General features: G+C 41.8%; 3 protein-coding genes and 1 long non-coding RNA gene across 10 annotated transcripts in view; 1 reads left to right on the plus strand and 3 right to left on the minus strand.

Moving 5' to 3' along the window:
- On the minus strand, window positions 1–2,669 carry LOC121905089 (cytochrome c oxidase subunit 6B1). 2 transcript variants are annotated; one of them, XM_042423081.1, is made up of 4 exons: window positions 2,588–2,669; window positions 1,723–1,861; window positions 696–796; window positions 1–354 (listed from the first exon to the last, which is right to left on the minus strand). In XM_042423081.1, the coding sequence occupies exons 2-4, from the start codon at window positions 1,826–1,828 to the stop codon at window positions 301–303; spliced, it is 261 nt and encodes an 86-aa protein (XP_042279015.1). In that variant the 5' UTR covers window positions 1,829–1,861; window positions 2,588–2,669; the 3' UTR covers window positions 1–300. The 2 variants fall into 2 exon arrangements, with proteins under 2 accessions (XP_042279015.1, XP_042279014.1); XM_042423080.1 differs by having other exon boundaries at window positions 2,577–2,665.
- On the plus strand, window positions 2,596–15,397 carry rasip1 (Ras interacting protein 1). 5 transcript variants are annotated; one of them, XM_042422894.1, is made up of 17 exons: window positions 4,728–5,045; window positions 6,272–6,322; window positions 7,055–7,176; window positions 7,475–7,926; window positions 8,108–8,368; window positions 8,469–8,710; window positions 8,793–8,957; window positions 9,535–9,739; window positions 9,902–10,200; window positions 10,300–10,461; window positions 10,866–10,906; window positions 11,209–11,363; window positions 11,496–11,608; window positions 11,741–12,035; window positions 12,874–13,037; window positions 13,114–13,255; window positions 13,373–15,397. In XM_042422894.1, the coding sequence occupies exons 3-17, from the start codon at window positions 7,055–7,057 to the stop codon at window positions 13,549–13,551; spliced, it is 2,997 nt and encodes a 998-aa protein (XP_042278828.1). In that variant the 5' UTR covers window positions 4,728–5,045; window positions 6,272–6,322; the 3' UTR covers window positions 13,552–15,397. The 5 variants fall into 5 exon arrangements, with proteins under 5 accessions (XP_042278826.1, XP_042278828.1, XP_042278824.1 ...); XM_042422895.1 differs by lacking the exon at window positions 4,728–5,045 and adding an exon at window positions 5,425–5,530; XM_042422892.1 differs by lacking the exons at window positions 4,728–5,045; window positions 6,272–6,322 and adding an exon at window positions 2,596–2,667.
- On the minus strand, window positions 3,793–4,567 carry LOC121905082 (late histone H2A.2.2). The gene is made up of 2 exons (XM_042423069.1): window positions 4,463–4,567; window positions 3,793–4,273 (listed from the first exon to the last, which is right to left on the minus strand). Exon 2 carries the CDS (start codon window positions 4,264–4,266, stop codon window positions 3,850–3,852), a length of 417 nt encoding a protein of 138 aa, XP_042279003.1. The 5' UTR covers window positions 4,267–4,273; window positions 4,463–4,567; the 3' UTR covers window positions 3,793–3,849.
- The window catches only part of LOC121905093, a 19,018-nt gene continuing 11,689 nt past the window's right edge, over window positions 8,221–15,549 (minus strand). Inside the window, exon 3 of one of the 2 annotated variants that reach the window (XR_006098341.1) lies at window positions 8,221–8,306. This is a non-coding gene — a long non-coding RNA (uncharacterized LOC121905093). Of the gene's footprint in view, window positions 8,307–11,938; window positions 12,026–15,549 lie in introns of those variants that run through there. The other variant, XR_006098342.1, reaches the window with a different exon arrangement.

Consider the following 15,549-nt stretch of genomic DNA (forward strand, 5'->3'; position numbering starts at 1 on the left):
TCAATACAACAAAGTTTATTGAAACTTCATAATAAACACCACCATTTTAATTACATCTGTACTGTATTTATTGAATTAACAATGTCAAAGAGTAGTTTAAAATAGAAACAGGAAACAAACTTTAGACCTTAACATGCAGGGTAAAAAGTTGTGCGTGTTTATAGTTAAGTTAATAACAGTAACATCAGTGATGATGATTATGACGATGTGATAGCTGTTTGGAGATGTCCTCAGGCACACTACAGAGGTAAAGGTGCAAGTAACAGAATATCCTGCACTGGACTGTCTTGGTTGGCAATTTCAGATCTTTCCTGGGAAACTTCCATTCTCTATCTGATCGTCCCATTTAGCGACCTGAAGGAGAAATCAGAGAAAACATTACATTAAAGTGGAACTGTTGCTTTACATCCACAGCGGTTTAATGTCAATCACTACAACATGCCAATAAAAGCGGGGGGGCAGGAATGTAATTTGTATGATTTTATAGCCCCCTTTCATAAACTGCGCAATGAATGTCTCAGTGATACTTTATCAACATAAACACAAGGAAGCAAAATAAAGCACAAGACACAAAAATGCTAAACAGGAAATGATGAGTCTGACACTTTATTTGGGGAAAAAAACCTTTTGTATACTAATTCCCCAACAAAACATCTGAACATAGAGTAAACAGATCCTGCAGTCCTACAACTTACCCAGCTCATGGGACAAAGGCTCTTGTAAACCCTCTGGTACCAGTCACAGGGAGCCACATCCTGGTCTCTGGCTGACAGAGCCTTGTTGCACCTGTGGAAGTCTGGAGAAGAGAACAACAAAACGTTTAATATTACTTATCTGAAAACATTCACACCAACAGCACCATGAAAAAGGAGCCAAAGAGGTTGAAGGACTGACAGTACAGGTTTGGCACTAGACAGTCTTGGCATGAACAAGTGGACAACAGAGCTTATCTCTGTTGCCCACTTTGTTGTTTAAGCTTCAATGTGAAGTGTTAAGTGATTAATCTCACCCACATATTGAAAGAGTTGTTTTTATAAGACTAGCTTCAGCATAATACTGATGAAATATGTTGCAACATTTTAAGGGATGGCACCCCAGACAAAGTTTCACCCTATTAGTTAGAGCACAAACACTTACTGTATTATCACTTTGGTATTTTTTAACTGACAAGACAATTGGCCAGTGTTGTTTGAGTTCATTTATTTTATGACCAACAGAATCAGAATAGTGACTCCAGCTCATTTTATAATCAGTAATTTATTTAGAGTTTGTAAAACAAAATACATTATTGATTACTACCTATGTTACATGAAGGTCATATTTTAGCCTCTTCTTTTCCACATGAAAATGTTTTAAATAACTAAAAATAACTGAATGATGACTGATTTATAATATTTCATTAACTTCAAGCTAGTTTGTGGTGCACCATGTGAATTTTTGTGATTGTGTTACAGATTTATAAAAAGATTTCAACAGCCACAAACTTGCTAACAAAAGCACAATTTAGTGATGGCACCTAGTATTAAATAAATGTATTTGTCTGTTTTTAAGTGCTCTGATACATATTTCATTTTGTTTGTGAACCTATTATAGGTGTTGCAGAAGCATAGTTATATAAATAATGACCAGTTTAGGCAACCTGTCCATTTATACCATAGGTCTGAACAGCTTTTTAAGAGTTTTATCAACTTGTGATCACAACATATTGATCCATGTCCTCACCCAGGTAGTTCTGGAAACAGTTGCGGGTCTGGTTAGTGTTGGGGAATCGGGCGTCAAAGGGAGCGGTCCTGTAGTTCTTGATCTTCTCCTCGATATTCTCAGCCATCTTTGTAAGCTTCAGTCAGATACCTAAACAAAGCTAAAACAGAGCAAGGCACAGGGTGTATTAACTTGCAGTTGCAGCACGCAACTAACGATTATTTTCATTATAGATTGATCCGTTAATTATTTTCTTGAGTAATCAATTAATTGTTAGAGCTATATAATGTCAGAAAATAGTAGAAAATGACATTTATAATTTACCAGAGTTATAGGTGAAGCCTTCAAGTGTTTTCTTTTGTCCAAAACCCAAATTATTCACTTTGCTATCATGTATGACAATATTAAAAATCATCATATTTGAGAAGCTGAAACCAGCAAATTTACACTTTACAGCTCTACATATTTACACAACAACTCAATGACGGTGTAACCTCATCAGAATGTACAACGTTAGCTGGCTAAGCTATTCAGTTTATAGCATTGTGAGTCAAAGTTAAAGTTGTATTAGTTGGTTTGAAGTCAGACCAACTGACAAGCTTAAGAATGGCAGCTATCTAACTTTAATAGTTGTTACGTCGACGAACAAATAGCTTTGGAAACAAGTTAGCATAGTGAGCATTGCTTGGCACAGTGTTCAGTCAGCTTGCCAATGTTAGCTCGTTGCTAACATGTTAACATATCTGGATTTGATGGTTAGCTAATACATGTGAGAACCCCCGTTTGTTCCTGTAGAGTTGTGGTGATTTCAAACACAAGAAAGCCTTAAAAGATCCACTTAAAGTATGAAAAATAATACCAAATTGTGTAGTTACCGATAGCTAACCTTGGGACGTTTCTTGATGTGTCCTCTCCGGAAAGATGTCCTTCCTCGTCTACGCGCAGAGGATGCTGGGATATAGAGTCGTGAGAATACCTTTATATTTTACAGACATCCGAGCGTCACAGCACTAACAAGCACAACAACAATTTTTAACAAGTTATTTTGAGCTTTAACGATTATAACAATTATCACTCGCTTGTCTTCTCTTCTTATTATGTGTTTGTGTAAAAATGATTGTTGTTTTTGTAGCAGTGAAACAATCATAACATTAGGTTACCTATCTTGAAAGCAAAAATCACCTCTCCTCACTGACAACAGAGCTAATTAATCAATTTATTAATTAACTGAGTTACAACTTCTCAGCTCTCACACACAAAATATATCATTTTTTAAATGATGAGCTCGTTGGATTGAACGGTGGCTGGCAAAATCTAGTACTGAATTTAAGATTAGTAAAGTTTCTTCTTTTCCCCTGAGAACTGCTGGTCAGCTTGAACATTTTTATAGTGTAAAAAAAAAAGTCTCAAAATATGCATAGCAACGTTTCAAATGCATACAGACATCACTCTCTGCTGCTCATCTCTATTCTCAGTGTGCTCATATTTCTCCCTAATATAGCTAAATGCACTGCTTCTGTTCTGCCATGATAAACAGAGGCCTAATTTTAAAGTAAGTGAAGTATTTTATTTTGTGTGGCATCTAAAAAATCATCAGATTCTTGACTCAAGTCAAAGTCTTTTACTCAAGTCCCCTAAGGACTTTTATGACGCAAGTACTTAACTCTAGCATAACTTCCAGTCATTTCTTTTTAAACACAGTAGGCCTTTATTCTCCATTTTCCTGTTTCACACAACTGAAGCTATCACACATGTGAAACTATCAGATAATTCCATTTTATTAGTGTGGTGAGATACATCAGTTTTTTGATAGTGAGCGATAAGACTTCCTGGTGGCTAAATATAGCCTAGTCTGTAAAGTGTTTTGAGAAGACTAAAGGGACTAGATCAGTTTTTGACAGTAAAGATAAAGAGTTTTGAACATGGGCAACTCATTCTAGTTGCCAACAAGACAATGTCGGTCTTGAACTGTTAATTTTCCCCAAGAGTTACCTGTTGCCTTCAGTGTTTGCACATCAGCACACTGAATCTCAGTAGTCATCTTTCATTTAATGTTGATCACTCACATCAGTATTAAATTAAGGGCAAGCATAGTTTTAAAAAGACAATTTATTGCATTACAAAAAAAAAAATTTTCAAAACTTTATATTAAAACTCTTGAGACTGAACATCTTTATCAGAGCTATCATCCTTGAGTGCCTTGGTCCTCTTGGGGAGAAGGCTTGCCTGGATATTTGGGAGGACACCACCATCTGAGATTGTGACCCCTGCCAGCAGTTTGTTGAGCTCCTCATCATTTTTCACTGCCAACAAGATGTGGCGAGGAGCAATGCGTTGCTTCTTGTTGTCACGACTGGCATTTCCTGCCAGCTCCAGGATCTCAGCGCAGAGGTACTCCAGGACAGCTGCGAGGTACACTGCGGCACCATTTCCAACTCGCTCAGCGTAGTGGCCTTTCCTGAGTAGCCTGTGGATGCGGCCTACTGGGAAAGTGATCCCTGCTCTGGAAGACCGGGAAACTGCGGATTTTGGCTTTGGCACAGCTTTCTTCCCACGACCAGACATCTTCAGGCTGAGATGAGAGAGAAATTATTTCAATTAACTCAAACTAGAAAAGAACAAATCATTAAAACAGCTGCTATGATTAAAATAAAGGCCTGAGGAGTGTTGGGTCATGAGGATTAGCTTGAAGAGGAGCGTCGACATGTTTTAACATTAAAGCCAACTCCAGCTTATAATACACAATTTAATGAACACTCACCAGTTCTGTTTGTTCAAAGATGAGACGGGAATTGCGCACTGAAACTCACAATGCTGCCTTTATATGAGTCAGGCAGTAATTTGTTGATTGATGACACCTGGCTGAGTTCTCCAACATTATAGCTGTTTGATATCTGTAGGAGCCCAACTTCTCTCTCACATTTACTGTAATAAATGACAAGTGCAAGTTGAGACTTTTGTTTCTTCTGTCAGATTGCAACAGCGTACTTTTTGTACTTTTCGGGCACAAGAACCCATTTTCCTGGGGGAGAAGTCTAATTAGGCGAACACCAAACACCTTTGTGAGCTGGACGGTTTTGTGACAGCAGAAAGCTGTGAGCAATAAATGGAAAACGACACACCTCATTCAGACAAAAACTGACCAAAAAGTACAGCTTGTAGCACCTGTGGATGTTAGCAATGAGAGTAGTATAAGGAATAGCTGAACTTGTTTATATATGTGTATATAGTGTTTAAACCAGGGGAGACATTTTAATCTAAAAAAGGGAAACTGATGAGACATTTAGCCTTCAATTTCAATGACAGTGAATGATGTTTTGTAGGTGCACTCTTTATTGATTAAGGTGATTGTGGTTAGATTTTTACAATTTAAAATAAAGGAGGGTTGTAACCTCTCAAGAATATGATTGACAAGGGAGACCAAAAACAGGTAGATTTGATTTGGTGTATCAATATGATGCCAACAGTGACGACTGATGATGCCCTGAAGGTTCAACCTGCTGTAGAAAAACATGCAACAGATCAGGTTCCAGATGTCTTAATCATGTTCATCTCTTTTTCATGTTTCTTCGGTGGTTAAATTTAAGAAAGCAAACTAGTTATTCACTCTGATTATGAGGCTAATGTTACAATTAGTGTACATGTTGTTGTAAATGCAGACACTTTGAAACAGCGGAAAAGCTGTTCAAATGGGTAAACCCCATTATGACATAGTCAGTCTAATAATACGGAGTGCGGAGGATCCAGGCCCTGAAGTGGGACACAGTGACAGTCCGCTTTCTCTCTCCATCACCCATCTTCCTGTCGAGGACAAGGTCAAAGATCGCAGGTGTCTCTGTCGCTCACTCTAACTTCCTGTCTCACTGTGAGAGTTTCCTTCATCCTCTTTCCAGCAAAAACCTCAAACCAGGCCCCTTTCTGGTTGTTTTGAGATGCTCTATGATATACTGTAAGTTCTGATCAGAAATCACAACACAGTGGAGAGACTTGAGAAACTGTTATGGCTCCGAAACCATGTTAGATGTAGTTAAACTTTTTTTTATAGCATAAAATAGCATATTACATTTACTGTTTAATTCAGACAGATCAACAAATAGATGTTGGATATGGATTGGTTTTAGTGTACAGTACATTATACACTATAGTATTCCCAACAAGCTCTCAAAGGCCCATATATGTGTAAATTCACACTTCTCTCCTCGCTTTCTACCAGTCTCTCTCTCTCTCTCTCCCTCTCTCTCTCTCTCTCTCTCTCCTAGTCAGGATATAGGTGTTGTCCACTGCAAAGGAAGGAAATTCTGTCACTTAGAACAATGGGCCTGTTTCTCTATCTATAGACCCAGAGAGGCTGAGAGCCACAGAGAGCGAGCAGATTCTGTCCAGTTATCGTGAAAAACAAAAGAAAAGGGTATTTTAGTTAACAGAAGACCAAACTAATGGATGTTAAGAAGTAAAGATGCGTATGTAGACCTGTGACCGGTTGAGGCCTTTGAAAAAATGGAATTTCACCATTGGGAAAAGGAAACTTACAACGTTATTAGATTACTTTGAGCTGAATATTTGCATCTAGGTGGCGAAGGGTGATAATAAGACAGTATAGAAGGATCAGACGTGACTTTGGGTAAGTATATTCAAATTTTAATACCTTTAAATGTCTAATCTTGTGCTATTTTGATTTTTTGAGTTTTCCAAAATGTTCCACTGCATAATCTAGGACAGGATGGCCTTAGAAACTGCTGTGTTTTCTGCCTGGAATCACAACAACTGATTTTAGATGTGCATACACATGTCAAAACCTGATAAGATTTGTAATCTTATCGGAAATTTTGCTTTACAAGGTAGAAGTTTTCCAGGGAAATACAATGATTAACTTTAGGCCCTTGAATTCCACCTGTAAAGTAGGAAAAGGCAAGTGTGATCTTCAAATCAGATGGTGACTTTTTTGAAAATAACATGGAGCAATGGGGCAGGCAGTGACCTTCTGGATTGGGTTTTTCCCTGTCACCGCGACAGCTGCTACAAAAGATGCTTCCTGTTTGAGAATGGGGAATACATTTTTGTTTTTCAGGGGCTGATTGGGGGGGAAGGGGGGGCCGGGGTTAATTTCTCTCTGTTTGCTTTCACCTTGTTGACATCTTACTGTAGGTATCCTGTTGATATTTCTTGATGGTGACATCATTCTATTGTTATATTGTTTCAATTGTGGCACTTCTGACACACATCTCTCACTATAGCGTTGAGGTAGATTAAAAGCAGATTAGAGGAAACCTGACATTTACAATATCTTGACATACTGCAGATTATTACATTGAAAAGTTGAATGTATCTTTAATAATCTCTCTCCTTCTGTCAGATGGAGGGGTCTGGCAGTCCTCGCTTCAGAAAACTCCATTTCCCAGTGGGTCTGTGGATCAACTCTCCCAGGAAACATTTTGCCAAGCTAGGGGGTCGCTGGCCCAGCGCTATCTCTGTGAAGTCAGTCTTAAGTTAAAATGTTTTGCTTCTGTGTCACCCATATTCAACTTATCATGCCAGTTACTGTTTAGTTAGAATTCAGTGTCTGCTAAACATTTTCAAAACATTTTATACATTGATGTCATCTTATCTCACTTCCACTGTCATTAGTATCCTTTCAACCCTGTAACCTTTCCCTGTTTTATTTTAGTCCTTGTTGTTTGTCCGTGTTTTGTCAGTCATAATTCACAGCTGACTGGTCCCTTCCTTTCTCCTTCCTCTCTCCTCCATCTGTCTTCCCCTCCTCTGTTGTTCTCAGGTCGACCACCAGCTCTGACGCAGCCTCCCTCCACGAGGCCCCCTCTGCTCCTTCCTCTTCCCTTTCTAACTCCACCCCCTCGCTGGCTTCCCCTACCCCATCCCCATCTCCATCCCCGGCCTTCCTCAGGCCACGGCCTGCCGGGCCCCAGTCCCGCACAAAGCGCCTCTCCCATCTATTCCTGCGGGGGCGCTCCAACAGTGACCGGGACCGGGCGGTGGGGGAGAAGGAGAGAGAGGTATGGGCCCACTCGGCTGCCCCCTCCTCCCACCACTACCTGCCCCCTGCCTCTTCCTCTGCCCCTGGCCTGATCAAGATCTATGGGGATGCCCTCTCCAGTGGGGCCAACTATCGCTCCCTACTGGCCAACATCCACTCCACAGCCAGGCAGCTCATCGCCCAGGTCATCACTCGCTACACTGAGAGAGAGAGGGAGGAGACAGATGACGCAGGTACAAGAGAGGGAAACTTTCTCTCATTGGGACCTCTGCTGTGATCCATTGCTAGGAATTGTTTGCTCAAAATATTTTTAACCAATTGGGAATGACTTAATATAACCACAAACAGCAGTGTTATGGAAAAATAATTATCCCCTCCCCCCCTCCTCCCCTCCCTTTCTCCATTACCTTCTAGTTCTCCAGAAACACAGCCCTGAGGACTTCCTGTTGTGTGATGTCATTGGAAAGCCCATCCAGCAGCCAGATGGAGCTATCAAATGGGAGACAGAGTGCCGGAGAAGTGTCGCCCCATGGGAATGTCCCTTGTTGTTAGTGGACATGTGGCGGCCAAAGGACGGATTTGAGCGGCGCTTTGAAATCCAAAGGAAGGAAGACTATGAGAGAGAGGAGACGGAGCGGGAGAAGGAGCGTGAGAGGGAGGGAGAGAACTACCAAGGTATGTCTATTACACAAAAGACAGGTATGCTTGTATGCAAAGGAAATCATCTCTCTACATTGCACGGACTGATTGATCCTCTGAATATTTCTGGCAACAGGTGTGCGCTGGCGACGAAGCAGGATGTCATCAGGAGGGGGACCCGAGGAGAGCGAACGCGGTCACCGTGGAAGGAACACAGAGCTCAGGAGGAGCATCAGTGACATGAACCTCAGTCTGCGGCGTCGCCAAGGCAACCACGTCAGTAATGACCCACGTGGCTCTGGCAACCGGCCCAACAACAATGGAAGAGTGCAGGACAGGAAGAACATTGTGAGCATGATCAACCCGCAGCAAGGAGAGGTGAGATAGATACTATGGGAAAGAAAAAGAATTTACGGTGCATTTGCTCCTCTAACCATCACGTTTTGACCCACTTTTTCAGGTTAGAGCATCAAAAGCTGAAGGAAAGGTTGGATGGACGAACCAGCCGGCACAGGACGAGACAGATTACTCCAGCTGTGACCTGGAAGTGATGTCACAAAGTCTGATCCTTCCACCCACAGACCGACCTTACTTCCTGTTGCTGCAGGGTTACGATCAGAGCAAGGCAAGACATGCTGACAGATGGTATCACACAAACAAATACTCACAAACACCACCCACACACAAGTACTCCACACTATGTAAACACAGACACACAAGGACACAATGTAACCCACACACAGACATGCACACGGTATAATATACAGCAAGAAGCGTACACTCTGATGTGCACGTATGCAAAGTAATAGGCATGTTGTAGAGAATTGGTGCAGAGGTGCATGCATGCACACACCCTTGACATGACATCATACCTGCATGTCTGTAATCGCTGCATACCATCGGTGTTTCCATCCCTCTACAAGCCTCTCCCATTCAGCATCCAGCACAAAACATCCTCAGAGCAGCACAATGCCTCAACAATTTATCCAACGAAAGCACAAAACCCCTCTGTGTACATCACTCCATCTCACACAATGACCTCACACAGGTCTTCATTGTAGCAAACTGTGACACACTTCATACGTTATCAACCGCCTTCTGTTAAACACAACATCTGATGGAAGATGGAAATAAACCATAGCACTTAAAAGATAACAGACCTCCCTGATTCTCTTCTGCTCTCCACTATGTGTTTTGTGCAGGATTTTGTTTTGTACATCATGGCGGGACATACGCATGTGTTTGGGAGAAAACCCACAATGAGGGAGAGAGAGAAGGATAGAGAGAGAGAGAGGAAGGGGAAGAGGCCCCTGAAGGTGGACACGTTCCTGTCTGCACCTGACCTTTTGGCCAGACACTTACTGATCAGGAGAGACTCAGCTGTTCCCGAGACGCCCACTGGACAAGGTACAAACAGAGCTGGCTCAAATCATACCTTTAAGATCTACAATTATCTCTGCATGGTGCCTTACAAAATTCAAAACTGGGGCATCTATACTGACCTAAATCCAAGATAACTGCTGCAGTTTTTCATGTACACTCTCTTTATCTACTTTTATTCTATTCCAGCTCTGATGCGGCCTTTCAGAGGAGGTGCCGTCACACACAACGGAGTGGCCCTTTACAGGGAGACAGTGCTAAAGCCTGGGGATGTGATTGGTGTGGGGAACCACTTCCTTTTCCTGTACCGTGACCCCCGTGTGACTCCAGCTCCGCCGCTGGCATTGACCCTGCCATGGCAGGCTGATGCCTCCACCACCTGCTGCCCCTCTGGGTTGGGGGACAGACAGGAAGTACTGAGGCAGTACCTGGGATCTACTGAGGCAATTTTGAAGTTCCATCCCCGTCATGCTGATGCCTTGTTACAGGTGAGACAGGAAGACAGAGAATTTTTGCAAACTCTTTCTAACTGTCCTGGAACAATATAAAATGAATTAATTTATGTATATCCCTCACTTTTCTCTTAGGAGATCATCTCCAAAAATTCCTCTCCAGACTCTGGAGGAGGACCTTTAGCTCCTGCCTATCTCCTGTCAATCATGATAGATCATGCCTCCAAACACCTGGACCCTGTTCTCACACCACAGATATTACTCAAGGCAGCCAACCTAATAAAAGAAATTGTCTGGGTAGGTAAAAGAACACACCATGTTCATTTAGTAAAATGATTAAATATCTCAGAGGTCTAATCCTGGTTCATCTGTCAAGCTTTAACAAATGAACCATAAGCCTTTTTTGGGATTGCACTGCACGGTCGTGACCACAGTTAGACGAGCTTGGCAGGAAAACATCAGGTGGGCAGATTGAGATTGCCACATTCAGTCAGACAGAGAAACCAGCAGACAGACATATGTCCTTCATTGTGGCCTGCTAGGTTGTGGACAGGAGTGAGGATGAGCTGATGTCACTTCCCTCCTGCTGGAAAATGTGCTGTAATTGTCCTGGCTGCAGAGCTAGACTCCGCTCCCCCTCCTCCACCCCCACACTAAGCCGAGATGTCTCTCCTCTCTTCTGTCTCCAACTTTCTTTACAGGATAACATTAAGGAATTTGGGGATAAGCATCCCACGCAAAAGTAAGAACATTTTGTTCTACGTCATGTTTCCTCTGTTTAGAGATCTCCTGCTGAGTGATTCATGATACATTTGTGCTTGTGCTGTTATGTCTTTGGTAAATTTTTGTGGTATGATGAAAGCATTTTAGCACAGTGATGCTGAAAAATGTCTCAAATATAGTTGAGTAATAATAACTCACTCTATTTTTACTCACAGTATGGTGTGTTGATCTTATGAAGCACTAACAAAAAACTGACTGGAGAATAGTCAGAATAATTTCCCAGCTAACCTAACTTTGGCATTTCATAAATGTTGTGTCCAGCTCCACGGAACAAGAAGGTGAGATTAGCTTGCCCAATGTCCAGAAACTGTCATCTGACCTTCGACCCCTGATGTTCTGGATGTCAAATGCGACAGAGCTTCTTAACTTCTTCCAGGTCAAAGTCGAAGCCATGGAGAAAGAGTGGGAGTTTGAAGGTGAGGGTGATTTGAAAGTGATTAAAGAGAAAAGATGATATTTACTTTTTCAAAGAAATACTTTAGTATTACAGCAACAGTGGACATACAGTAGAAATTCTTTAATGTATCTTCATGATTGTTCCTTTAAAGCCCCCGGCGACCCAGTGTTGACGGCTGACATGGACACCTGTTCAGAAGCCCTGGCACAGCTAGATGATGTCATTATGCACACCTTCCAGCAGTGTGTGTATCACCTCACCAAGGTAAAAAAAGAAAAAAAAAGAAAAAGAAAAGATCCCAACTTAATCTGCCCTCTCTGTTCATCCGCCATTGTTCCTGTGGTGCATCTGTAACAAAAACAAATTAACAAGTTCCTTTCATTTCTGTCTACAAAGACCCTGTACTCACTCCTTCCAGCCCTACTGGACTCCAACCCTTTCTCCAGTGAGGAGAAAGAGAAAGAAAAGGACGGAGCAAGGGGTGGAGAGGGAGAAGAGAAAAGAGAAGGAGAGGCAGAGGTGGATGACGTGTCTGCTTTGCCACCCAAAGTTGCGGGGCTGGTGGAAGTGTATCGCTGTTCCCTGATGCTGTCACGCGAAGCTTGTCTGTCTCCTCCGCTCACCTCCCAAACCTTTGGCTACCTCTTCTTCTTCACCAACACCTCTTTGCTCAATACTTTGCTGGAGAGAGGTGAGAACACAGGGGTTAAAGTATAGGTTCACAGTTTCTTTTTTTAAAGGATAGGTTCACAGTCTGTCTAAAAACAGTAGTCAGGTGCCCATATGAACACTGAAAGAAGTTTTGCTCACTATAATCATTCCTCCTGTTCATACAGACCATTAAGAGACCCCTTCATAGTACGCTTACAATGTAAGTGACAAAATCCACAGTCCTCATTTTGAGCAAGAAGCTAATATGAGGCTTCAGCAGTCTGAGTCAGTGAAATCAAGTGGATATCTTCCAGAGTTAGTCCTCTTTTTGTTTCCCTGTTGAGCTGAGGTGGAAGGAGAGTAGAAAAAGGAGGGAATTTGGTACTAAAAAGACTTTAACTTTGCTAGTTAAAATATCCACTTGACTTGACTAATTTGGACGGCCTCATATTAGCTTCAGATAAACTGGGGCATCTATATATACATATATATATATATATATATACATATATATATATATATATATATATATATATATATATATATATAAAAGAAATAGGACTGTGGATTTTGTTCCCCATCACTTACACTGAAAGCGCATTAGTAAGGGATCTTTTGATGGTCTGCATGAACAGGAAGAATGATTACAGCAGACAAAACCTAACTATTGTTTTAAGACAGACTTGAGCAATTGTGAACCTATCCCTAAAGGTTCCTCTGAGCCACACCTTAGGGGCCAGTATATTATAAAGATGTCAAAAGTGCTTTCTTGGATAACCAGACAGAATGATTTCCTGTCTTAATCACACTAAAAACAAAAAAAACTCATTTTTTCTCTTTCTGTTCTCTCCCTTGTCTACTTCATTACTTTATTTAAGATGGACTGTTTTCTTGGTCCAGAGCAGTCCAAATCCGTACAAACTTGGACCTGGTTCTGGACTGGCTACAGGGAGCAGGATTAGGAGACATTGCCTCTGAGTTTATGAAGAAGCTGTCAATCACAGTCAACTTTCTGTGTATTCCCAAGACCCGACTCATTCAGGTAATATAATTACATGTGGAGTGCCAAATCAGCCTTCCCCTGGAGTCATAACGGCATTTTTTCTCTCATCTTCCAGTCATCCTGGATCAGTTTACAGGAGGACCATACCTTGTTAAGCCCTGCCCAGCTGCACCACCTGCTCACTCACTACAAGCTGGGACCAACCAGAGCCCCGCCAGCATCCTGGGCCCCTCCACCTGGCACAGAGCTGAGTGGAGGTAAGAAATAAATAGATAAAACTAGTGAGGGTATAAACTCAAACATGCAAGTGAGGCAATGAAACAGTTAAATTATCTGTCAAGTCAGTTATCTCTATTCCTTTTCTGATCTTTTAGACATATTTGAGAGCTTCCTGGACCATCCTCCTCTTATCCTGCCAAATGAGACTCCACGCCTTGACCTCTCCCAGCCAATCCCGAGCCCTGAGCTCCAAAAGGAAGTGACACGTCTCCGCACCTTCTTGTGGGGACTCGACCAGGATGAGCTCCCCGCCAATCAGAGGACTCGGCTTTGAGCAAGCCCAAATTTGTCTCTTTATGGATATCATATAGAAGTAAAAAGGATATCACCAGAAGAAGCACAGAAAATGCAAACTGGACATGTTTTGCTGCCTGGTTGTGTGTTTGTTCATGACATTTCCATATCAATTCATTTACTCATTTAGATATTTTCAAGTAAGAGAAATACATTGGCTTTGGTATGTCTTTATAGAATTTATTTTAAAGCAGGGAGTAAAAACTCCATGTCTGGCTGGGCCACGTAGTGTTATGCTTTACGTGACTGTTTTACTTGGCTTCCATGTATGTTTTTGAACTACTTGTTTTTAATAAAATGCTGAATTCTAGTCTAAAAGACCTACAGTTTCCATATGATCTTTGACAAGCTTGTTTCCCACAGTAGGGCCCCTGGGACTTGGCATTCGCCTCAGCCTTAACACCAAAGATTCCACAAGGTGGCGATGCAGGACTCATTCCCCTGTGACGTTAAATGATGAGTCTGCAGGTAGAATTGCTTGACTAAGGAGGCGATCATACAACTACATTATCGTCTGCTCCAAAAGCACACTCTCATTTCCTGTAATAATGGTAGCATTTTACGCAGGGTCATGACTCAAGCAAGCAAATGAGACTGTAACAACCACACACAAAGGTTACCTTTACTAAGGTAAGCTGTCATAAAAGGTCAAAGCTGGGGAGATTTTAATTTCCCTTTGGTTGATGTGACACACACAAGTGGTCTGATCAGTAGGGTTTCCCATTTCATTAATGTGGCCATACAGAAATGTCCCACAGGCAGCTCATCAAGTATAAATTAGCAAGTGGTTGTCCATGAGTAGACAGCAGACAGGTGATATCATCGTTTGAAATGAGTAACAGCTTAACTTAAACTTGCTACTGTCACAATTCTGTAATATCCAGTTAATTTCACTGTCTGGTCAGCCAGACAGCTTTAGAAAACAGTTCCCCGCTTTCTTTGTTTTGAGAGTGAAGCTCTATGACGTCTCGAAAACTCAAGTTATCATGTTTCTTCTCTGGCGTCCGGCCATACGGCTTCCTTTCTTCCGGTCAGCTTCACAGATGAATTCTTTTACGGTAAAAAGCCCAAAAAAACATCAGTCCCGTGAGAGACCCCTGCTTACATCATCACTGTTGCCTCCGGTTCTGTCTCCCTGATATTCTCACTGAGCTGACATCTAAAAACATGCCATTGAAAAAGACCGCTTATAGATTATGAATCATGAGGAGAGGCACCCTGTGGTTACATTTATCAATTAAGTGATTGTAATCACTCTCATTTGAAATTCTATGCGGTGTATGAGTGAGAGTGAGACTGTGTTTGTGTGCTAATTTCAACTTTCCAGTAATGTCATACAGATGTAGTCTGTGGACTTATAATTTAACACAGATGGGGCTCAGACTGGTATAGGTCCACAGTGATTGTGTGATATTGTGTACAGTAGTCTATGATACAATTCAGTGACCAATGTCTGACTACTGTTAAGTAACATGTAAGGTTTAGTAAGCATGTGACACACACACAGTTTTCTGTGATCTCAATCACTGACACAGACAAAATGTCATACACTTTCACCCAGAGTTGCACAGTCATACACACACACTCTCTTCTTTCTCTGTCTCACACACACATGCACACACTTGGTAGATTTCTTCACCCAGGTGCAGAGTCCCACACCTGTTGTAGCGGCTCTCTGTAATTAGCTCAACACAATTATCATTGGTGGGTGGAGGGAGGGGGCTGAAGACAATGGGGCAGTTATTCTTTCCCTATCATCTCCCTCTTTCCTTCTCTCTCCCTGCTGTCGAGTAATGAAAGATTCTTCCCTTCTTCAAAGAGATGGAGTTTCCTACAAAACAGCTGAGTCAGAGGAGAAAAGAGAGAAGGATGAAAAGAAACGGAGAACAGTAGGGAGGCAAGCACGGTAATGCAATGCTGCTGGTATGAGGCCCAGTGGACCACAGGGATTGTATTCATTGTTGTACACACAGGAGTC

This window comes from Thunnus maccoyii, chromosome 10 (genome assembly GCF_910596095.1).
Source record: "Thunnus maccoyii chromosome 10, fThuMac1.1, whole genome shotgun sequence".
In the NCBI taxonomy this organism is placed as follows: Eukaryota; Metazoa; Chordata; class Actinopteri; order Scombriformes; family Scombridae; genus Thunnus; species Thunnus maccoyii.

Bases quoted from the DNA above. Each gene is read 5' to 3' on its own strand.
- LOC121905089 (XM_042423081.1), bottom strand. From the start codon at position 1,828: ATGGCTGAGAATATCGAGGAGAAGATCAAGAACTACAGGACCGCTCCC. The intron at 797-1,722 runs GTGAGGACATGG...TCTCTTCTCCAG, and splicing joins CTGTTTCCAGAACTACCTGG to ACTTCCACAGGTGCAACAAG. The intron at 355-695 runs GTAAGTTGTAGG...TTTCTCCTTCAG, and splicing joins GCCTTTGTCCCATGAGCTGG to GTCGCTAAATGGGACGATCA.
- LOC121905082 (XM_042423069.1), bottom strand. From the start codon at position 4,266: ATGTCTGGTCGTGGGAAGAAAGCTGTGCCAAAGCCAAAATCCGCAGTT.
- rasip1 (XM_042422890.1), top strand. From the start codon at position 5,391: ATGGGTAAACCCCATTATGACATAGTCAGTCTAATAATACGGAGTGCG. The intron at 7,177-7,474 runs GTCAGTCTTAAG...TGTTGTTCTCAG, and splicing joins CCCAGCGCTATCTCTGTGAA to GTCGACCACCAGCTCTGACG. The intron at 9,740-9,901 runs GTACAAACAGAG...ATTCTATTCCAG, and splicing joins CGAGACGCCCACTGGACAAG to CTCTGATGCGGCCTTTCAGA.